Below are 25,058 nucleotides of genomic sequence, written 5' to 3'. Positions count from 1 at the left end.
TACACATGGAGCCAAGGTGGTGCAGCAGTTAGAGTGCAGTACTGCAGGCCACTTTAGCTGACTGTTCATCAGGTCAGCGGTTCAAATCTCACCGGCCCGAGGTTGACTCAGCCTTCCATGCCTCCGGGGTAGGTAAAATGAGGACCCAGATTGTTGGGGGCAATGTAAATATATATATATATATATATATATATTGTCAAAATAATGATCACCAAGAGAATATCTATCAAAAATAGAATTTAATCCACCAAGCTTTCGTCAAATACATTTGACATCGTCAGGGTTAAAAGGCAAACGCCGGGAGAAGTCTTATATACAGTTGTTTAATGCCTGTTTCCGGCTCCTGGAGCGTGTCATCGGCCCCAGCTGATCGAGTTGAGTCTCAAGCGCATGCCCCACATCAGCATCTATCCTCTTTCCATTGCTAATTTGCATTCTGTCATATGTTACTCCGTTAGCTGTTTCAGAGTTGGGGGTCAGGATCTTTTTGTCTCCCCTGCTCATAACTCCCCCACCATCCCACACACGGCTTCCCTTAGGGAGCGGGGGTGGGTAATTATTTAAATTGCTTCCAATATCCCTGCAAGCCCCAAGACCACTTTGATCTTGTTTATCTATCCCTCGGGGTTGTAACGCAGGCTCATAGTCACCACCCATGCTATTCCTCCTCCCCTCCTCCTTCCCGTGAGTTCTCCTAAATGATCTACTGTTCGTTTCCACGCTCTCTCCCTTGCGCACACTCAAGATGTTTTCTGCCATTGTCCCATTGTCAGTGCCTTGTTGTTCCGTCCATTGTCGGTAAGCACCATTCCCACTCATCCCCAATTCTCCATTCTCACTCCGTACGGGGCTCTTCCCCTTTAATTGCAGTCGCTGTTTCACTCCGCAGCTTTGTGTTGAGAATGTCAGAGGGGGGTGCCTTCCTCTGCTCGACTGCGACCGGGTTATCATAATGTGCCTGGTAGTATCCTCAAAGGGGGATTCATCCTCGTTCTCATCGTCCTCGTTAGGCTTTATTATATTCCATTTTCCTTCCGGTTCCTCAAGCCCCACTTGAACCGGAAGGAAAACGGAATATAATAAAGCCTAACGAGGACGATGAGATACTACCAGGCACATTATGATAACCCGGTCGCAGTCGAGCAGAGGAAGGCACCCCCCTCTGACATTCTCAACACAAAGCTGCGGAGTGAAACAGCGACTGCAATTAAAGGGGAAGAGCCCCGTACGGAGTGAGAATGGAGAATTGGGGATGAGTGGGAATGGTGCTTACCGACAATGGACGGAACAACAAGGCACTGACAATGGGACAATGGCAGAAAACATCTTGAGTGTGCGCAAGGGAGAGAGCGTGGAAACGAACAGTAGATCATTTAGGAGAACTCACGGGAAGGAGGAGGGGAGGAGGAATAGCATGGGTGGTGACTATGAGCCTGCGTTACAACCCCGAGGGATAGATAAACAAGATCAAAGTGGTCTTGGGGCTTGCAGGGATATTGGAAGCAATTTAAATAATTACCCACCCCCGCTCCCTAAGGGAAGCCGTGTGTGGGATGGTGGGGGAGTTATGAGCAGGGGAGACAAAAAGATCCTGACCCCCAACTCTGAAACAGCTAACGGAGTAACGTATGACAGAATGCAAATTAGCAATGGAAAGAGGATAGATGCTGATGTGGGGCGTGCGCTTGAGACTCAACTCGATCAGCTGGGGCCGATGACACGCTCCAGGAGCCGGAAACAGGCATTAAACAACTGTATATAAGACTTCTCCCGGCGTTTGCCTTTTAACCCTGACGATGTCAAATGTATTTGACGAAAGCTTGGTGGATTAAATTCTATTTTTGATAGATATTCTCTTGGTGATCATTATTTTGACAATATGAATACCCCCAAGAGTCGCATTTTTGTTTTTATTTCTAATATATATATATATATATATATATATATATATATATATGTGTATGTATGTATGTATGTATGTATGTATGTATGTATGTATGTATATATGTATATATATATATATATATATATATATAGGTCTTTGGTTGTTCGGGTTTTCTCCCGCGTAAAATTGGAAGTGTCTTGGCAACGTTTCGACGAAGTCACATTCGTCATCTTCAGGCTGGTGTTTTTAGCTTCTTGCTTTGAGCAGCAATGTGTGGTCTTAGCTGTTTCTTCCTTTTAACTGCCAGTGGGGGTATGAACTGATTGGGTGGGAGCTTGGCTGTGTTCTGATTGGGTGGAGGTGTGTTCTGAATGGTTAGGGGCTTGGCTGTGCTCTGATTGGCTGGGGGAGTGTTCTGTTTGGTTGTGCTCAGGTTAGTCTGAGTTGCAGAGGGGTTTAAGATTTTGGGGTTAGGGAGTCGTTTGTCAATAAGGGCAGGTTTCCAAATGGCTGGTAGGCGGGAGGTATCATCTCGCTTGTTCATGCTGTGTGGGCGTTTTTCTATCTCGATGGCTTCTCTGATTATTCTGTTATTAAAATGTTCACTTTTGGCAATGGTTCTGGTATTTTTAAAGTCAATTTCATGTCCTGTGGCTTTAAGGTGTTGGACCAGGGAAGATGTTGGTTCCTCTTTTTTGACTGAGTTCTTATGTTCTTCAATGCGTGCACTTATTCTTCTGTTGGTTTGTCCGATGTATGTGGTGGGACAAGTGGTGCATGGGATTTCGTATACTCCTTGATTTTCTAATTCAATTTTATCTTTGGGGTTTCTAAGGATGGTGGATATTTTTCTGTTTGTGCAGAATGCTGTTTTGATGTTGTGTTTATGGAGGATCTTACTGATTCTGTCTGTGGTGCCTTTTATGTATGGGAGGAGGGCTTTGCCGTTTTCTTGTTCTTTGTCTTGGATTTTAGTGGGGGTTTCTTTTTGGATTAGGTTTGTAATCTTATTTCTATGGAATCCATTGGATGTTAGTACATTGGTGAGAGTGTGTAGTTCGGGTTTTAGGTGTTGTTCGTCAGCTAAGCGTTTTGTTCTGGAGATGAGTGTCTTGGCTACAGAGTTGATCTGTGCTGGGTGGTGGTGTGAGAGAGCGTGCAGATAGCGGTTTGTGTGTGTTTTCTTCTGGTAGATGGTGTGTCCTAGGGAGCCATTGGATTTCTTGTAGACTAAGACATCCAGGAAGGGAAGTTGGTTGTTAGCTTCTGTTTCCATGGTGAACTGTATTTTGGGGTGTAGGCTGTTGAGGTGTGTGAGGAAGTTGTCCAGTTTTTCTTTCCCATGTGGCCAGATTATGAAGGTGTCGTCTACATATCTGAGCCAGAGTTTGGGTTTGTGATCAGAACACACCTCCACCCAATCAGAACACAGCCAAGCTCCCATCCAATCAGTTCATACCCTCACTGGCAGTTAAAAGGAAGAAACAGCTAAAACCACACATTGCTGCTCAAAGCAAGAAGCTAAAAACACCAGCCTGAAGATGACGAATGTGACTTCGTCGAAACGTTGCCAAGACACTTCCAATTTTACGCGGGAGAAAACCCGAACAACCAAAGACCTATATACAAATACCCGCGAAAACCTCAGAAAACATATATATATATATATATATACACATTGCTTACTGGTGTACACCGCTTAGAGAGTGCTTGTACTTAAAGCGGTATATAACTCTCATAAATAAATAAATAAATAAATAAATAAATAAATAAATGGATGGATGGATGGATGGATGGATGGATTTGTTGCAAGGCAGCTTCCACAGCCAGCAAGAAGTTTGGTAAGGGATTTCTCTTTTGTTCCTTAATAGTTAGGACAGGGAACTACAATCTGATTTTAAAATAACTAGAAGCATCAATAGATTACCCATAATTAGAGACTGTAATCTTCACATACAGTCCAGTATTAGTTATGTTGTGACAAATCAATCTTCAGAACTGAGGCCAGAGTTACTAGTTTTCTTCCACTGGGAGCAATCTACACTGTCAAATGGGCCATGGGTACCACTTGATATCTGAAATTTTCTTGCATGAGATGGGTGTCTGTAAACCAAAAGGCTAATTAGCTCCCTGCTTTATATTAGAGACAAACATCCAGAGCAAGTGTAGAAAAGGGAAGATGATTTCAAGTGAACAAAGTTTGTGTGGGGGGGGAGAGATTATGTGCAAAAATTACAGGTAGTATCACAAGTTCTGCTTTTTATTCTTGCCCTGATTAAAAATGTAGCAGAACAAGCAGATGGTTTTGGGTCTGTGGGAGTCTTGGGGCTACAATTTCAATATATTTTTAAAAAGTACCACTTTCTTCACACATTTTAACACAGCTGCAGCAAACACACCCACAGAAGTATAGTGAGCCTTTAAACCACACATTATCAGTACAGGGAAGAAAGACACATCCTACTTCCTTCCTGAATGAAGGATTCGTATGTGGGTGTGAGAACAAGGACGTTTTACTGGCTCCTGGAAGTCAGCAACCCTTTAAAATATTTTTTTTTTTGGAAGAGACAGCAGAGAAAAGGGGACTGAAGAAAACCATGGCAACCAGTCAGTCCACCTACCCACACCACCCACTAGCTTCATTTGCTGACGCATAAAAAAAAAAGCCGACCGAAAGATCTCAAGCTGTCTCTACCAGCTTGAGAAGGTGAGCAAACCCTCAGAGCTCATTAAATTCCTTCCTTCGCTTCTCTTGTATGCCTGCAGCTACTAGCCAATTGAATATAAATAGAAGTTATATAACATCCTTGTTGATTCCTGTGTTAAAAAAAAATGACATGACCTTGTTTTAAAAAAGCCTGGCTCTTCCTGCTTATCAAGGACTAATCCTTATAGGGATTAACCTGAATCCACCTGTAGCTGATTTACATGCTGAAAAAAAGTTACATTAAAAAGAAGGAAGTCCTGTGCTGTTCTGTCCTAATTTTTTGGGATCCTCTAACATTTGTACATTAATTACTTGGGCAAATCTCATTTCATGAAGCCATTTTAATTAGCTTGGAGAATTGTATTTCGTTTATACCTATAGAGCAGAAGATTGGACTATGATTACATCAAAAACTAAAAACAATTAAACTTAAAGCTAAAACTGAATAGGTTTGCTATAAATTCTCTTTTCCCCTCCTTTTTACACCCTTGGTATCTTGTTCAGCTGTTTTATAACTTGACTACCATCAACAGGAGCTAGTTAGTTGTTTGGTAGCTGAAAGTCAGCAGAGGGTTTTCATTTTGCTTATTCTGGGCTTCTGCCTCAGGAAAGTCATATCAGCTCCCTGAAGTGAGTCTGCATGCTGCTCATCACCCAAATGCTATTGCTTACCCATCTCTTCTAGCTACAATATTATAGGAATGGATGATGCTCAAGAAGAGAAGACCAGTATACTGTGTAACTTGAGGTAACTGGGCTTTTATCAGGTTGCAAAATAGGTTTTAAGACTCCTCTAGTTAGGTCTGGGCCAGGGGCTGGGGGAGAATAAGCAGTGTAGCTGGTCTTCTACATATAGAGATGAGGGGAAGAAAGAGAATAGATTTGTTTTTAATGTTTTGGAACAGAAAAAAAAATTGAAGGTTGCTTAAATAACACTCCTATCTATCAAATTTCTTTCTCTTACATTTTTCTTATCTCAAGTTCTAATTAAGCCTTACCTTGCTGCTATAACTCCACTATTCCAAATTATTAACTTCTCCTTTCTCTCTGGCTCCTGTTCTTCTGGAAAGATTCCACTGTCATCTTTATTCTCTATATTGACCTATGCTATTTACTTTTAACTTTCTGGAATCTGCTGCTTAGTTTAATTGTGTTGACTTTCATTCCGCTAATTCTGGCTTTGACTATCTCCTCCCTGATGTCCATTGCCTACACTTCTCATAAAAATCATTAATAATTTCCCCTCTACCAAAACAAAGTACTTTAACTCTCTAGCTCTCTATGACCTTTTGGCTTTGATATGATGTCCTCCTTTTATGTTCGAGTCTCTATGATTCCAGTCCTAGGTGGTTCTGTTCTTACCTGTTTAATTTATCTTTTGATGTTTTTCACTTTAAATTAAATATTGGACAACTTGTTACAACATTAACAAGAATTACACCCTAGTGGCTCAGTAGTTACAATGCAGTATTGCAGGCAAACTCTGCCTACAGATTGGAGTTTGATTCTGATGAGACTCAAGGTTGATTCAGCCTGTCATCTTTTCAAGTTCAATAAAATGAGGACCTAGATTATTGGGGGCAATATGATAGCTTTGTAAACCAAGAGAGTGCTGTAAAGCACTGTGGGGTGGTATATAAGTCTAAATGCTATTGCTATTCATTTAAAATACAGCATAGCCCAAGGATTCATGTTTAAATATGGAACTCTGATGACATGGAATGAGCTATTATCAGCTATTATGCTGATGATACATCTCTATCCTGGATCAAACAAGTGATGTTACGCAGGTTCTGTCTCAGAGACTGGAGAACATAAGAATGTGGATGGGAAATTAGCTCAATAGTGCCCAAACTGAGTTTTGGGGATTGTGGATTCTAGACTGAGTTGTACTAGCCCGGAAAGAAATGGTATGCAATTTGGAGATCTTTCTAAAGTCAAGATTTCTGTTTAAAAAGCAGATGGCAGCCCTGGCAAAGAGGGCTTTTATGCAAAGTGTAACACTTGCAGCTCTTCCTGGCATTGCTCATGTTACACGATGGGATAGGATAGGATAGGATAGGATAGAGCTGGAACGGACCTTGGAGGTCTTCTAGCCCAGCTCCCTGCTCAAGTAGGAGAACCTGTACCATTTCAGACAAGTGACTCTCTAGGCCAGTGGTGGCAAACCTATGGCATGCATGCCAGAGGCAGCACTCAGAGCCCTCTCTGTGGGCACGCGCATTGTCACCCCAGCCCTGCCTCTCCCCACAGCCCCCTTCTCATCAGCAGCCCCCCTGGAGGAGAGTCACCCCTGGCGTGGACCGCGTGGAGCAACACAGCCAAGCACATAGCAGCCAGGCAGACTCCGCCCTCATGCCCGGTCACACACAGATGATGCTGTGGGGCACGGGCCGAGGGCATGGCTACCACGGTGCTGCGGGCCGCTTGGGCGATCTACTGCAGTGGGCCGTGGAGGCAGTGGGTGGCCTTGCAGGGGAGCGGGGGTGGAGTGGGCGGGGCACGGAGTGGGGTGGGAGGGGAGGCAGGGGCGGTTTTTGGGCACTTAGTCTCTAAAAGGTTCGCCATCACTGCTCTAGACTCGTCTTAAAAACATGGCTTAGACATCTGCAGAGTAGTTTATTGCAATGAGCTCTATGTAAGACTGCCCTTGAAGACTATCCAAAAGTTGCAGCTAGTCCAGAATACAGAATACAGTTATGAGCACATCTCTGCCGTGTGAACTGTGTTAGTGTGCTTTCGGGTGGAATTCAAGGTACTATGGGTCGCCTATAAAGCCTTCCAAGGAGTTCAGATATTTGCAGGACCCCTTTTCCATGGTTGTTTCTACCTATCCCAGTTTCTCTGACCGGAGGAGCGTGCAATGGATCCTTCAGTTAAAGAATGACATCTTATGGGACCCTGGAAGTATGATATTTTGTTGTGGTGCCTGCACTCTGCAGCATCATACCACCTGAGATAGATTGGCCCGGGCTCTGCTAGCCCTTTGTAAACTGATGAAGACCTGGATGTGTTCCAGGGCCAGGAGATTGACAGGTGAGTTGGCCCATTGAAAAGTTTCAGTCTATTGTTTAGCTAGATTCATTCTAAGTGGCCATTGTTGCTTTTAATTCTTTGCTAATATTATTTTTTTAGTGATTTAACATATTGTATGTATTATTAATAGTGTTTGTGAGATAGGTACCATAAATGAATGAATAATGTTTAAAAATGCTATTTCTTAACAAAGAGTCAGTTTGATGTAGTGATTAAGGCACCAGGCTAGAATAGCAATGGCAATAGCATTTAGACATATATACCTCTTCACAGTGCTTTACAGCCCTCTCTAAGTGGTTTACAGAATCAGCATGTTGTCCCTAACAATCTGGATCCTCATTTACCAACCTCGGAAGGATGGAAGGCTGAGTCAACCTTGAGCCAGTGAGACTTGAACTGCCCCAAACCAGGAGACTGTGAATTCTAATCCCAAGTCAGATGAGTGGCCTTGGGTCAGTCGCTCTCTCTCAACTGTAAGAAATAAGCAACAACAAACTACTTGCAAAATCTTGCCAAGAATACTGAAAGGACTAATCCAGGCAGTCACCAGGAGTCAATACTGACTTGAAGGGACAAAAATAAAAATAAATATGGTGTAGGGCTCCTAAAAAAACATAAACTATGGTGACTGAAAGACTGGAAAAAAGGTCGATGGGCCATTTGCTGTAAAAAATATAGGGTTATGGCATGAACTCAGAGGAAAGGGAGGAGATGTATGTTTGCAAAGCCTGCATAACAAAGATAAAGGAAGAGGGCGTGTGGACTGGTGGGGCCCCTTTCAATATAAAAACAAGAGCTGACTGTCAGGAATATCATACAAGACATATTGCTAAGAGAAGGAATGAAGCTCAGACAGAGCCAATAAAAAAAAATACTAAAAGGCTTCTAGGATGCCTATTAGTTAACTTTTTAGGAATAGGGTTGAAGCAGAGCCAATAGAATACTTATTAGATAATCTTTGAAGTGTTTATTAGAAATAGGGATGGCGTGGAACCTATAGAGGACCCTTTCGATAACTTTCAAAAAGCTATTAGACAATGTTTCTTTATCCTGCCTTGAAAAACTATATAAAAGCTTGTTGAACCCTTTGTTCTGGGTCCTGACATTTTGCTGGCTGGGACCCCTTTTGCTGAAGTGCTTCAATAAAAGGAAATCAATCCTGCAGACCGTGTCTGGTAGTTTTCATTGGGTTTGATGCCAGACTAAGACCAGAATTTGGGGACAACAGGGTACCCTACCCTGACTTTGAGTAAAGATATTTCTTGGCCATTGATACTCCCATGGCAGCCATTTCTGAGAATTCATACAAGATTCCAAATATACTGACAGATCTCTAACTAGCAGAACCCTGCTTCTTGGTTTTGTTTTGTTTTTTTTCTGCAGATTCAAAACAGAAGCATGGGAGTACTTTTCCTACCTGTATAATTGTGTTGCCACCTTCCAGTAGGGCAATAGCCAACAGGATGCTTTCATGGAAAACTCTATCACTAGTGGCATTCATGATGAGGTCTATAACTAGGTTGGATGCTCCTTCCTTATCCAAGTGACACTGGACTTCTGTCAAACTCATTTCACCACGGTTTGTTGAACTGGATCCTGATCCACCTCCTACAAAAAGAAACAAACAAATAAAGCCATTTGAGTTTCTCAACATTAAAAAAAATGTCACTTTCATTCAAATAATTAAAGCAAGCAAAGAAAGTTTCAACTGTGAATATGTTCTGGTTTATTGTCTGCTTTGCACTAGCATGCTTTGCTCTTTATAGTGTTAGCAAGTTACGGTGTTATTAGAAATGTTATTTATTTTTTAATATTCTTTCCAACCTCAAGGAGCTCAAATGTGATAGCATTATAAATAGAAACAATGTCATAATGGTTTCATAACTGTTGTAAAACAATCATAAATTACTACACCAGGAATAATTTTAATGTAATTAAAACTATTTGAAAAAGTCTACAAAACTTTTCTAAAAAAGCTAGTTCAGATGCTATTATAGACCACCCAGAGAATTTATATTATTACACGCAAACTAGTATAATCAATTAATCACTGTGGTGACACAAACAATATTAATTCCTGTTCTCCTTTAAACCTGAAAAATTTACAAGTTGGTTAAATACAATAAAAATATATGTCATTTGGGGTTGTTAGAATATATATTACTGATCAGAATTTACAAAGATTATTGTTTGTACCCATGTGGTCTCTCCATGTATATCACCTCTTGTTTTATTCTTTAATGCAGAGATATCAGTGGACAATGTGCACTGCAATTTGCACTACAAATATTGAAAATTATAATCTCTTAGCTGTCCCACATTTTTCCTTAGATCAGATCTGTCATTACATATAGTCCTCCTTTAATGACATTGTCAGGGACTGTTCTAAGTTATGATGGCCTTGAAGGCTTATGAGCTGTAGTGTTGCAGTGGTTAGAATGCAATATTACAGGCAAACTCTGCCCATAGCCAGGAGTTCGATCCTAATCAGCTCAAGGTTGACTCAGCCTTCCATCTTTCTGAGATTGGTAAAATGATGACCCAGATTGTTGGGGAAAATATGATGACTCTATAAACTGCTTAGAGAGGGCTGTAAAGCTTCATAGTGCACTATGAAGTGGTGTATAAATCTAAGTACTATTGCTATTATGAGCAGTCCTCAGAATTGCCTATCATCATGTAATCATGATTTGGGTGCTTAGCAACCAGCTCACAATTCCAAATGGCATTGTATCCCACAGTCATGTGATTGCCATTTACATCATTCAATGCCAGCTTCCAATATGCAAAGTCAATAGGGAAGGAGACAGGAAGTTGTAAATGGTAATCACATGATATTGCACCTGACAACTGTTCAAGATTTGCTTAAAAATGGCAACCAGTAATGCCGCAACTGCTCATAAGTGCACATCAGGCATGAAAGCTAAGATCCATACATGAAGGTTCAATGAAACTGATTTATTGCTAAAGCCTATGCACAAAAATCTTCTCAATTATCGGTCAAAGCCAGATGGTGTACATACCAGCTGTTTTCCCCACAAGAACAACCCCTTGTGGTGCATTGATCTGAGAGCGGGATTGGCCCAAAGTCACCCAGCTGGTTTCTATACTAAAGGAGAACTACAACTTACAGCCTCCTGGTTTCTATCCAAGGACATTACCCACTACACAAATGGGTTATTTGGTTTTTGCTTTTTTTGTTTCTCTAATAAATGTTAATATTTAATAAATAACATAGAGAGATGGGTGGTTCATATATATATATATATACTGATTTTAATAAAGAGACTGTACCAAGAAAGTTATGAATATCAATAAGTTCCACACTAGTAAGATGCATGTATAATAAATTGTACAATAAATTAGGAGGGAAAAGGCAGGATGGGAGAGGAAATTAATGAACAGACCAATTTCCAATACTTTAAGAATTAATTCAGGAGACAACTTTTTCAGTGACAGAGAGGTAATAGAGAATGAAAAACACCTGCTGAAAGCTGAGACTGTCAGCCAACATGCCAGTTTCACAAGTTATCAAGAAGCATTCAAAATATCCTACCTGCTCCTCCAGGTTTGTTGGGCCCTGCAGGAGATAAAGGGCCATTGCCAAAGCTGGTGAGGCTCTCTCGTCTTCCTCCACTTCTGATGTTCCCATAGTAACGATTTACCAATACCTGTCTCAGAGCCTCCCCCTTAATTAAAGATATTGAAAGACAGAAACACATGATGAATGGAAAAAGTGAGCCAAAGTCAACAAAAATAGTAAAATTGGATTTCAGCTGGTCAGAAACACAACAGAAACAAGATTGTGAAGAAGAGATATAAATGTATATAAAAAACAGAAATATTATGTACCTATACTCATTTAAAAATGTTATCTCTAGATCTTCAGATACTTTTATGAATGCTACAAGTAAGTGGCTTTATACTAAAAAAAACATATTCTAATATGAATGAATCATGGAAAGAGCCAGTGAAAATTGTATATAGGACACAACTGAAAATAGCCCTCAAATATTTATGAAACTAACTATATTATAGTTCTGTGACTGGTTAAAATTATTGAAAGTATACATAATGTAAATTTTCCCATCTTAGACTTCCAGAAAGATGGTTCTTATCATCTTATCATGAAATAAAGTATCTGTGCATCTTATGTCTCTATCAGTGAAGTAAATTGAATGGGTTCCTTTACCTAGGAATTTCCTAATTCAGTTATATTAACTTTTAAATTCAGATAATTACAACCTAGCATACAATTTCTTAAATTTTGAAAAGGTGGATCAAGAAATGCAAATATTTCAACAGAAATGATACATGATAGGAAATGGACACCGTAGGCCCTTTCCTATCTCCTTCTTTCCTACCTCTATAAGGACAATGACAACCATTAATATTAGAACAGTCTACAAATACAACACTAAGCAAGTAAAATTTTTAGTGTACACTTGTTGCCTTCTGAGAAGCATTTTTCCTTTAATTTTTCAGCAGCTGCATATGCTGGCAAACAGTTTTCTTGTTTTACAGAATATTGCAGAGATGATTGCCAAAAAGAGAATCCCATCCAAATATCTCAACTTGGAGAAGTGATATTAGAAGGAATCCAAGCAGGTAAAGTTACCACTATAGATCTAATAATAAATATTGTTTCTTTTTTGTCTTGTTATTAATTTCTGAAAAAAAAGGGAAGAGCTGTTTTCCCCTGTCAATAATAAACCTGCAGGATAGAATCAGAGTACATTTGTGTTTTGTCTCATTTTATGGTCCATCACCCCCACCAGATGAGCCACTGCTCTCGACACAGCCACTACTGGCAGGTTCAGCCCTGCTCTAGTGAACTGTTGCTGTGAAAAGGGGAACAGATTAGAATAGTTCAAAGTCTCAATATATCAACATTGCAAGCGGTGAAAATTGCCCACTCTTTGACAAGATTGAAGCACTTTTAACACTGTCTAAATATTCCTAACATGTAATTTTATCTAATTTCAAGATAGCACGAGGTAACTTTTTGTAAAAGTTTTTTTTTAATTTAAGAGTTATGCAAAACTCAAATACATAGAAAATTCAGTTTGAGCAAGGCTCTTAAGCACAGTTTTGTTGCACAACATATCCTTGAATAAGCCGCATCCAAATTTCTTGAGGAGTTAAAGATCCTACCCATGATATCCCAAAATTTGACAGGCTTTGTCCAAGCACTGAATCTATATTTCCTTTAAACTAATTCCTCAAATATAACAATGCTAAATAGATTGTTGGAGGTTACACATGAGCCTCTCCCATTCAAACCTAGTGAGAGGCAAAGAAGCTTTTAAGAAGGAGTTAGAAGACTATGTCTAGACCAGGGGTAGGCAACCTCGGCTCTTTTATGACCCATGGACTTCAACTTTGAAGTCCATGAGTCATAAAAGTTGAAGTCCATGAGTCATAAAAGAGCCGAGGTTGCCTACCCCTAGTCTAGACCGTTGGGTTCTAACAAAATTAGATTATTTTTTAGAATAATCTTGATAGTGAGGATCACCCTTTAGATCTGATAAAGAAAGGAACATTCAGATTGTAGACAGTTTTACATTATACTTTTAGAAAATCTTGACAAAAGTGATATAAATTCCTAATTATATATATTTTAGAAAAAAAAATCTAAAATATAATGCACTCTCCCTAACTCCCAAGGTATTCAGTATCTTTAATAAGAAGTGGAAAATAAATACTCTCAATAATAAAATAAATAATAATAGAAGTAAACAGCCTGGAAATAATTTTTTGTATCCACATGAAATAATTATTTCCATGTGCTTTGAACGTTTAAGATATTAAGTTATAGGCTGCTTAAAAATGGCATATGTACATAATTTCTTAAGAGAGCAGGGAAGAGAATATTAATTATAATAAAGAATATTATTCTGCAAATAAAAATCATTTTTGTATTTTTCATTTTTATGTATATCTCCTGTTTTACAGGAACAGATAATAGATTACTCAGAGTTTGTACTGGTTTTATCATGAGTAAAAATAACTATATAAAGTATTACAGGCAGTATTTCTTCAAACACTAACAAAGTAATATGAATTTTGTCTTCAATAAGAGATCTTATTCACACAATCTACTGACTCCAATGAGAAAGGAGTGCCACAGATTGAATTTGGTTTGCCTGCACTTCACATACTTGCCCTTTAAAAAAAGATGAAAAATATTTAAGTCAGGTAGAAAGAATTTCAGCTCAGTTACTTGAGCTGTGTTTGACCAATGGACAATACTCCAGTATTAATGTAACAACAGAACATGGCTACACTTATAGTCTGAGCTGAACAATAATAATTTTCAGGCCTGAGAAAAACTGAATTCAACTAACAATTGCCTGCAGTTTGGGTTACATAAAATAAAATAATCTATCTACTTATCTACCTACCAACCTATCTATTGAGATCAGTTGTTTCATTTGTATAATTTGAAAACAATAAAATCCGGCAAATTAATTGCACCTCAACTATGTCATCTTTCTGCTTCAAAGAAAGCTACAGTATTTGTTACCAGTAGCAACCATAATATCACTACATATATTTGAGATATACATTGAAGATAAGCTTAATTCTTATCCTCATAGAAAAAAGAAAGCATTTGTGATGAGAAAGATATTACTACTGCAAAAGGATAAAATCTGAAATTAGTGTTATATGTAAAAGAATCGTACACTTTATACTGCTACAATAAATCTAAATTATGATTTCAGCCATTCAATTTGTAAAGATATTTTTGTTTCTAATTCTCCATGCAATATATTTCATTTATTTGTTTGTTTATTTATTTATCAAACTTATTAACCACCCATCTCTCTCACAGAGGGGCTCTGTGCCATGCTCAACTGACAGAACAAATTTTATGGTTTATTCAAGGTGCCAATCATTCAGAGTTAAATGGAATTTTACCTCTACTACAGTATTTCTTTTTTAATTCATTCCCTGAAATCTAACGTGGTAAAGGCATTATACAACCAGAGCAACAATGCATCACCAAATACTTCATCAGCCCACAGATTTTAGGAACATAGTTGATTGTCTTGTTTTTCAATATCATATGAAGCAAATCAGAAATCAACAAATCTTGGTAAAATTCCACAATAGTAAAGTATTTAAGATAGTAAGAGAGAATATTGTTTAAGAATCTCTATAACGGGTGTCAAACTCACAACATCATGTGACGTGTCGCGACGTATCATAACTTTTTCCCCATTGCTGGCAATAGGGTAGGCGCGGTTTTGGCGTGACACATCCGACCTGCGGGCTGCTAGTTTGACACCCCTGCTCTATAACAATTTCTAAATGCCCAATCCAAGCTTTAAAAACTGGTCAAAGCTTCTTTTGTTTTCATAACATTTTCAGAGAAAATACTCATTCTTTAGATATGTATTTTCTTTAATTAAAATAATTATAAAAAACAATTTTCGCAATTAGCATCCAATATATTCATCTTTAATCCACTGCTAAAGATACATACCCTTTTTTGATCTTCAAGCTGTCTCTCTGGTAGACTTTGATCAAGCTCCTGGCGAGTATGGAGAAATTTTTTTAAAGATTGGTACTACAGAGATACTAAATAAATTTTAAATAAATAAGTATTGCTCTTATATAGTGGGTTATATCACTCTGTGTACTACAGGAGGTTAAATCATGTGATAAACAAATGCAGGGTTGGGCAGTCTGTAGCCCTCAGATCTCAATTGCCACCACAAAAAATATGGCCAATTTTGAGCGGCAAAATTTTTCAGGATAAAAGTGAAAATTGGTATCTTATGCTTAAGGAAATCCAGATATAGTTTTATCCTTAAAAATCTCCAATCCTTAAAGTTCTCACCAAAAGATCCACTTTTTTTTATCATTCATGCTTTTCAGGGACATCATTAGGTCTACTCTTAGGAGACCAGTACAGTATTTTTTTTAAACTCAAGGATTGCCACTCCTGAACTACTGAAAGTTTCCGTCATCTAACTTTGATAGTATTAATATTTACATTCATGGTTTGTTTGCTGCTTTGCATAAAAATACAGAAAAACAGTTTAACTTACATAACAAGAGCAAATGCAAAAAAAAATTGGCTATCACCATGCAAACACATACTTTACACGGAACACACTGAACTTTACATACAATTCACTTTACTCAAAATATGGAAAAACATTTAATTTCTGCCTGAAGAGACAGCCTCCCTTTATTATAACTTTTTTTCTAGACACGCTAGTTTTTGTGTTGTCTTGATTACCTTTTAAAAGATTTCTCGGGTGAATTATAGTTTTTTTTTAAGACAATGTAAAATTATGGCTTAATATTCAGTGCATGGCTTATAGTAAAGCTTTGATTGATAGAAATTAGAAGATGATCAGATTCAAAGGAGTTTTATTGCTGTAAAGATGTTATATATGTATGGAACATTTGCCTGATACAAAAATTAATTACCAGTATATAGAAATCATATAAAATAAAGACCCCAGGATTTAATGCCTTTTACTTTTCCTGGTCAACGAATTCTTGATTGTTTTTTTTTTCTGGACATCACATTTATTGTGTCCATATAATAATTTTGTTTGGCCTCCTTGTCTATTTTTGCCCTTACTTCCCCACTGGAACTAGAAGCCGCAAATGGATCTCCTATTTCTACTCTCTGGTCAGGAGGAAATGAAAGAAATTGTGCTCTTCTATTTCTTCATTTTAATGCAGCTGCCAAAAAAGCCAATACAATGCTAGGCTGCATTAACAGAGGGATAGAATCAAGATCACGTGAAGTGTTAATACCACTTTACAATGTCTTGGTAAGGCCATACTTGGAATACTGCATCCAGTTTTGGTCACCACGATGTAAAAAAGATGTTGAGACTCTAGAAAGAGTACAGAGAAGAGCAACAAAGATGATTAGGGGACTGGAGGCTAAAACATATAAGGAACGGTTGCTGGAATTGGGTATGTCTAGTTTAATGAAGAGAAGGACTGGGGTGGTGGTGACATTATAGCAGTGTTCCAATATCTCAGGGGCTGCCACAAAGAAGAGGGAATCAAGCTATTCTCCAAAGCACCTAAAGGCAGGACAAGAAGCAATGGATGGAAATTAATCAAGAAGAGAAGCAAACTAAAACTAAGGAGAAATTTCCTGACAGTTAGAACAATTAATCAGTGGAACAATCTGCCTCCAAAAGTTGTGAATGCTCCAATATTGGAAGTTTTTAAGAAGAGATTGGAAAACCATTTGCCTGAAATGGTATAGACAGAGTTTCCTGCCTGAGCAGGGGGTTGGACTAGAAGATCTCCAAGGGCTCTTCCAACTTTATTACTATTATTATTAATGTTTTTGTTGTAATTCCCCTGGGTGGAGATTCAATCCTTTGACAAAATTAGGGGTGATTCATTTATTTTGAGTTATTCTACTGTGTCTTCCTCCAGACAATAGAAAAGAGTAGGGGAGGTGGATTCATCTCTCCCTCCATTCCAAAATTGTCTTCTGCAACTTTGTCCCTAACCCAAATCCACTTCCCCTTTTTCTAAGGATCAGAATTCTTGGGAGGCACTGAAGCCAGAACTTGCCCAGTTAGGTGATTTGGCCGTTATTAAATGAGAAAATGGCTAATGTGTCTTCTGCTGCTTCCCATGATCTTCACATATCTGCATAGCCTTTTTCTAATAGTAGTGACAGAAACAAAGACAGCAGAGCACTTGTAGGAACTCATGGTGTGATCCAATTAATTCTCGAAGTGGTTCTGGGTGGCTTCCCATGAGAAAATGGAAAGTCTCTGGAATGGAAAGGAGTCAGGAGATCAGGGGGTGGTTATCACAGGTAGCTTAAAATAGCAAGAGTGGAATGGAAATATTAACTAAGTTGTTATAAGCAAACTCAGCCTCAGGTAAAAGATGAGATCAATTGTCCTAATGGTACCATATCTACCGTACCGTATTCTTCTAAAGTGGCATTAGCCTTCTCTGTTTTTCTATGTAACTTTTGTCAATGAGCACATTGTTCATCCAAGAAATAAAATAAACATTCCAAAAACATACCAGAAGAGAACAGGTATGGTATAAATGAGACTATGGTGAAATCTGTAGTTTTTTTAAAACAACAACAACATGCTAAATAAAAGTCAGATGAGCTATCCCAGGAGCAAAGGAAAAAGGTGAAAGGAATCAACTTTCCATCCAGCCTGAAAATAAGAAGTTTGGCAGGGCAAAAGGCTTGATAAGAAGAGATATGAGCCTTGATACACATTCTAATGTAAAATCACCAAAGGTCATGAAGAAGGAGAACAGGAATTTCAAATAATCAAAATATTCTATTGACCAGATGTCATGGCAAAGCTGCAAAACTTTTTTTCCAATAGAAGAAACAATTTATAAAAATAATAAAGGTGAGCTAAAAATCAAAATAAATTCTGGCACAGTTTTTCCCATTCTCAAGAAAAGAGATGGAGACAAAAAGAAGTTCCTTGAAGGCAATCCATCCAAGCCCACATATATAGATCCTGTTCCAGATGAGTATAGATTCAAGTAGGCATAGAAGGGACTTCTTTTCTGCCTCTGTCATGGCCCCATGTTCCAATGGGAAATAGACATTTATAAAAACACTGAGCAGCAGGGGACCTAGACTGCAACTTGCAGTGTACTATTTGACAACTTCTCTCCAGTGGAGCCAACGACAAGCAATTGGTTGGGTATGATTTTTCAACCAGCTGTACATCCATCTAATGATCCACTTATTGTGGAAGCTTCTACCTAACTGCTGGAAAACTGGTCAATCATCTGTGTTATCTGGTCCATCTGGATATCAACTTGGTTGTGGAGCAAAGAATTTGATCCACAGCCAACAGCATTGCAGTAATTTCTGTATAAAGTGTTTACTCTCACGGTTGAAGCATTTTCCTCCTGGGACGAAGAGTATGCAGTCCTTGCCTTGCTGCCTGACTTCAAATCCAAAATAGCTATAATTCTCTTCTCTCTAGAAACACAATACTGCATCCAGGAACATAATACCAATGAAGGCTTAGAGTTATGATTTATTGCAAACAAGATGCAAGGCAGAACGGCTGTTTACTGCAGAACACAGAAAGCAAGCCCTATAAATAAGCCCTTTAACAGCCTTAAGATTTAAATATGAAGTCTTTTTTCCCCTTCTGGTCAATATACTCTTGACTGCTCATTACCCCAGCTTCAGACCAGATTTACATATTTGGTGTTAATACAACAGTTTTGTAGTAGCCTGAGAATGACTGTTTTCTGCTGGATTTACAACTACATATAGTATCTAGAGAATATCAGTTTAGGGAAAGCTCATTTAAGCTATTTTCAGTTTTGCATTATATGTCTTTTGGGGAAAATGCAGTTAGTTTAATACTGACAGCAATTTTATTTTTTAACTTTCTGAAGGACAGCACTTAAACCTGAGACATATTGTCTGTCATGTATATAACATGAACTGTAGTTTAACATATGTCTGAATCAAAAACAGAATTTCCAATTGGGTTTTAGAAAATATTTCAGGCTTTTGGAAAGATCACTGATAATCTAGGGGTAAAAGTGAATATGAATATTGTATTATTATTTAACATAAATTTCTTGAAAACAAAAAGAAGAGCTTAGACATTTGTAGCTATTAGAAAAAGCTCTAATGGTGGGAAAGTGGAAGAAAATAGAATAAGACAACAACCAGCAAAAAGGTGGATGGACTCAATTACAGTGGCTATAAGAATGCATCTTGAAAGAACAGGTTAGGGATAGATCTCTATAGTCACCAAGAGTTGAAAAATGACTTTATGGCACATCAATCAATCCTTTTTTAAAAACTCCAAATTCATAATTGGAAGATTGTGATAGAATGGAAATTACTCTGATTAATGTCTGCAATATCCCAGATTCAGGGTGAAATTGCTGATAAGCCAAAATAAATCTGAAGTGGTACTTTTGATAAATAAATACACACACCCTTACATACACTAAGGTTTAAATTTCTAGTTTTATCACTGCATAATTTGTAATAATTTTACATTTGTTAAATAATGTACATTAATTTTAATTCATTAATTTTAGTGGTCATCTCCATAGTAGGTTAAATACTAAGAGATAAACATATAAGGATCACTGAATAATAGCTAACAATTCATTTACAATTTCAAACACCCCAAAACATAGATCTATGCTCAACCACAGCTACTCTCAAAATCACCAATATTTCTGCATTCTACAAATATAGGTGAATAAGTGACACACCTCTATATCGTTTTCCATTTCAGGTGATTTAGGCAGCTATTTAAAAGCAAATATTAAAACAGAAAACTTTACATTTAAATCCATGGCTAAGACATACAAGTGAAGATAAATAACATTAAACAATAACAACAGTACAGTGTTGATATGACTAATATACATAAAAAATTAAAACATACAAGGTATAAGTAGTTATTGTCCTCATTTGAATGATACTCTAGTAAGAAAATCCTGTACCCACAGGTGTACATATGTAAACAGAAAGTAGTTTGATAAAATACTGTATAGATTGAGACAACTTACAAACACTGCTCAGTGAATAAATGAATCTGCTCAAAGACCTCATATTAAAGTAACTTAGAAAGAAAGTCTTTATAGGGGAGAAACTAACCACAAATTATCCTTTTTCAATGGTGAACACCCTCCAGTAATTGAGTGAATCTAATTGTATACAATGCGCAGGATGTGAATGAAAAATTAGTTTTATTGCCAATTAATTAAACTTTGAAATATTCCCTAACTAAATTTGTGCTATGCTATTCCCCCCCCAATCATTATCAGTATTTAAATAAATGGAATGTTATGTCTGTAATCTAAATATTAAATGTGATAAAATTGTTTAGACTATTATACACCAATTGTATAAAATATGAGCCGAGGTGGCGCAGCAGTTAGAGTGCAGTACTGCAGGCCACTTTAGCTGACTGTGTTCAGGAGGTCAGCGGTTCAAATCTCACCGGCTCAAGGTTGACTCAGCCTTCCATCCTTCCGGGGTAGGTAAAATAAGGACCCAGATTGTTGGGGGCAATGTAAATATATATATACATTGCTTACTGGCGTAAACCGCTTAGAGAGTGCTTGTACTTAAAGCGGTATATAAGTCTCATAAATAAATAAATAAATAAATAAATAATGTACATTTATGCACGTGTATAGAAACATACACACGGAGTCAGATGGATGTTATTTATTTACCGGTAACTGTTAGATTTATGCTTTGTTTTTCCTCTAGGACTTAATGGGAGTCTATTTTACATTCTCTCCTCCCATTATCCATCATAATAACCACCCTGTGAAATAAAATGGGCAAGAGAGAAAGACTAGCCCAAAATCTTCCAGTGAAGTTTCTCTAGCTGAAAATGAGTTTGATCTACCAAATTCTAGTTCAACATCTTAATTATAGTACAGGTAGTCCTTGATTTCCAATAGTCCATTTAATGACTGTTTGAAGTTACAGTGGCACTGAAAAAAGCAACTCATGACCATTTTTCACACTTATGATTGCAGCATCCCCGTGGTCATGTGATCAAATTCAGATGCTTGGCAACTGGCATGTATTTATGACAGCTGCAGTAGCTGAGGGAGGGTCACATGATCACCTTTTGCGACCTTCTGACAAGCAAAGTCAATGGGAAAGCCAGATTCACTTAACAACCATGTTACTAACTTAACAACTGCAGTGATTCACTTAACAAGTCTGGAAAAAAAGGTCATAAAATGGGGGCAAAACTCACTTAACTGTCTTGGTTAGCAACAGAAACTTTGGACTCAATTGTGGTTCTAAGTCAAGGACTGACTGTACTACACTAGTTCTCCACATTATTAAATAACATAGTTAAAGCCCTTTTTATAGCTAATGAAGGCCCCATAAATCCTTTCAGTCTCATAGCAATCTCAGTTAAATAAGATATTCCTCTATTGCTATGCAGAAGTGTATCATTAATTACAATTTTCAGGGGCAAATACTTTCACATACTCTTCTAGCTATAAAAGTAATTTATAGTATCATAGTTCTCATAACACCTGGGAAACAATTCAATGAGTACCTGACATATGTCTGCTAATTATGTGATATATACTTTCAAGTAGAAGACAACAAACTGTGTGTAAAAGATGTTATGTAAGAGAGACAAGATATACTGGACAAGAATGAGAGGGATTTGAAAGTGGATTTAAAAATGACAGGCTACAAGAGTGATATTGAAAAAAATGCTACACTGGATATACAAATGAAAGCTGCTGATGTCTTAGTAATTAAAAGGGATATACAAATAACAAACAAAAATGATCTGTATATCTTTTTTATATTGGATTTGGAAAAGAAACTAATTTAACTTTATTATTATTATTATATTATTATTATTATTATTGTATTATTATTAAGTCTTGAAGAATTTTTTGAGAAGGGATAAGGATCAAATGAAAATAAATCAAGTTCTTAGACATTATTTGAAGAGCTTAAAGATCAAGATTATTAAAAGCAAAAAGGAAAGAATCTAAATTTGGTTTATTTATCAAGATTAAAATAAATATGTTGTTAATTCTGGCAATCTTTAATGGACTTTTGCTGATCAGGAAACAATGAGGCTTTTAAAAATGTATGTATGGATAAGAGATGGGAGATGGGAAAAACAGATTATTTGCTGTGTTTTAAGAAAAAGTGATAAAGAGTGATTGTTTACACTTGTGAAGGGTAATGTCATTTCTATTTTAAGTTTTATGTGCTGTTTGTTCTTTTTATTCTTTTTTTTAGTTTGTATTAGTTTTCATCTTTCTAATTGTATGTTTAATAAAATTACTATAAAAACGACTTCCGGTTCCGGATCCCGGCACTCGCAGCTGTGCGAGGAGACTGCTCTCTTCGCCAGCTGATTTTCCGCTGCCTATAGACCCTTAATCAGGTCTAAAAGCTGCCTTGGAGGGGCGGCTACTGCTGAGGAGATCCTCATCCATGACAGCTTCTTCCACAGACTGAGATTGCTCCTTTGGACCGATGGTGGAAAGAATGGCCAGTAAAATGGCCATTCATTTTGCCGCTGTAACCAGAAGTCAGAAGAACATCTAAGCACAGGAACCACCGTGGCTGAGCCAGGTGAGACTTTTTTTCTGCCTTTCTTGGGTTTCTTTTTTCTTTTGTGCCTATAAAGAGCACTTTTGAAATGATTTCCCTACTCTTAAGAAAATGGCGTTTGTGAGTGTGGGAAAAAGAAGCTTAAATGGACTGAATTAATTTAAAGTGATTTTTTTCTATTTTTTTTCCTTCACTTGGGGAGTCTTGGAAAATTTTGTGACTATTGAATCTGCTATTGGACTTGAATTATCCTTTTTTCTGTGTTTCCTGGTCTTGTTTATGAGATTCCTGGTCTCTGGGAGAAGATTTTACATTGTACTGAGGACATCTTGTGGAAAAAGTTAAAATTGCAACTTTCTCTTTTTTCTGAGGATTAGACAGACCTTGACTTTCAGATTACCATAAAAGGAAAAATACAAAGAAAATTAACAGCTGTACTGGTGGGGGTGGACACTGATTAAATGTTCCCTGAACACAGCCTCTACTAAATGATACAGACTGTTTCTAATTATTTTTGAAATGGAACAACCCTTGTTTCAACTTGACTATAAACTTATACTGGAAAAACATTACGAAGCTACTGATGAAATACGTTTGCAAATAAAAGAATTTACTATGGAAATAAAAAACAGAAATTCTGCTTTGAATTTACAAATTGACTCCCAGACTTTGTCTGAGCACTCTATGGACCAAGAAACAACAGAAGCAGGATTAACTAAAGGTAAAGAAGATTCCATTCTACTTCATATGCATGCTGATGAGATCTCCGAGGAACTAAAAACGACTGCAATTAAACCACTTACAACCCTAAAACCAACAGAAATGGACAGACAAGCCCAACGAACTGAGAACTGTGGTAGCTTGGATAAACAACTATTAGCTACAAAGTTGGACATAATTGAGCCGGCCATTCAACAGTTTCAAATGTGGAGATTTGACTTTTCAAAACAACAAGGGATTACTTACAAAGGAGCTAGGTCTCTAAAACAGAAAAGAGGACGTCTCTGTTTGATTCAAAGGATACTACAAGCTATAAAAAGTGACTTGTTTATTGATATAGTGGCGTTGTTATGGAAACCTGTTTGGCATAAAAGGAAAGCTAGAATAAGATTTAAGAATGTGACTTAAGGTTTTATGTAATGGGTTTAAAAGGCTTACTAGATATGGATTGATTTATGGCTTAAGACAGTTAAATAAGATGTTAGATTGAATAAAAATTAATTAAAGGTCTGAACTTAATAATAAGGTGTTTGTCTATGTATTAATATGTTTTGGATATAGTAACTTTGGGAGGAGGTTAAAGAAATGTGATACAGATATTGAGGGATTGATTGTTAGATTATAAAGTATAATAGAAATAGAAAGGTATTTTTTCTCTTTTTTGTTTTGTCTTTGTTTTTTCTTCTTTGTTCTTTTTCTTTTCTGATTTGAACTAATATTTTGTTTTTATATTAGAACTGATAGTCACTTTTTAATGGAAGAAGAATAAGAAAAAAAAGAAATGATATTAATAAAATGTTTATTGAATATGTTAAGGAAAAAGGTAATGGGGAGACTCAAAGTGTTAACTATGTACTTAGATTAGAAATATGGAATATAGTAATTGAAATAGTTAAGCTTCACACAGGATTTGGATTTGTGGATATATTTAGATGAAAGATTATTGAGGATTGTTATGATTGATTTAGTTGTATTGAAATATGTCAATTTGAATATAGTATGTTATTAGAAGGAAAAGAAAGAGTGTTTTTAATGATTTAATCTGAACTTTATGAGTATGACTTTGTTTTGTGGACAACTGATTGCCCTGCCACCACGTTGTTTCTTAAGCACTTGTTTGTAAAATGAAAAAAACAATAAAACTTGTTTTAAAAAAAAATTACTATAGAAACACTACAGATCCAGGGCTGAGTTGGGTTTTGCTTTAGGATTTTGTGTTTCTTGACATTTTATTAACTGCAGCTGAACAGTGCATGTTCTATTTAAGAACCAATGCATCTATTTTAAATGTTTAAATAAGATTTAGTGGTGGGGAAAAAGGAGATTCTTTCCCAATGTTTACAAATATATATTAAAAAGAATGTATTCATCAGAAACTCTGATAAATACATTATCAGAATTGGATAATTCCCATCTTCATTGTTTCTGTACTGTTGCTTACTAAGAGTCTTTTTATTTAAAAAATGAGGATCTATTATGGTTTTGACTGCAAAAATAAGTTTAAAGATTAAATTAATTAATCAAATTGCTAAATTGCCTTTGGAACTGACTTACATGAAAAAAACACAGTGTAAAACTATTTAGAAATGCAGTCTATGCACACATCCTGACATAAGCTCCACCAAATA

General features: G+C 37.1%; 1 protein-coding gene and 1 long non-coding RNA gene across 6 annotated transcripts in view; one reads left to right on the top strand and one right to left on the bottom strand.

Moving 5' to 3' along the window:
- Positions 1–25,058, bottom strand: part of ITPR1 (inositol 1,4,5-trisphosphate receptor type 1) — a 253,455-nt gene that overhangs the window by 53,943 nt on the left and 174,454 nt on the right. For 2 of the 5 annotated variants that reach the window (XM_039334139.1, XM_039334135.1), the window contains exons 39-42: positions 19,863–19,898; positions 15,118–15,165; positions 11,185–11,317; positions 9,046–9,236 (exon numbers count right to left, since the gene is read on the bottom strand). In XM_039334139.1, the coding sequence (XP_039190073.1) occupies positions 9,046–9,236; positions 11,185–11,317; positions 15,118–15,165; positions 19,863–19,898 (408 nt within the window). The remainder of the gene's footprint in view (positions 1–9,045; positions 9,237–11,184; positions 11,318–15,117; positions 15,166–19,862; positions 19,899–25,058) is intronic. The other 3 variants (XM_039334137.1, XM_039334138.1, XM_039334136.1) reach the window with 2 other exon arrangements.
- Positions 7,151–23,195, top strand: LOC120304040. The gene is made up of 3 exons (XR_005555592.1): positions 7,151–7,628; positions 12,153–12,236; positions 22,393–23,195. It is a non-coding gene; the product is annotated as an uncharacterized LOC120304040 (long non-coding RNA).

This window comes from Crotalus tigris, unplaced genomic scaffold (assembly GCF_016545835.1).
Source record: "Crotalus tigris isolate CLP2741 ecotype Arizona unplaced genomic scaffold, ASM1654583v1 scf7180000017625.6296891, whole genome shotgun sequence".
NCBI classification, from domain to species: Eukaryota; Metazoa; Chordata; class Lepidosauria; order Squamata; family Viperidae; genus Crotalus; species Crotalus tigris.
The sequence above is the reverse complement of the archived record's forward strand: the minus strand, read 5'-3'. Positions and strand labels throughout refer to the sequence as shown.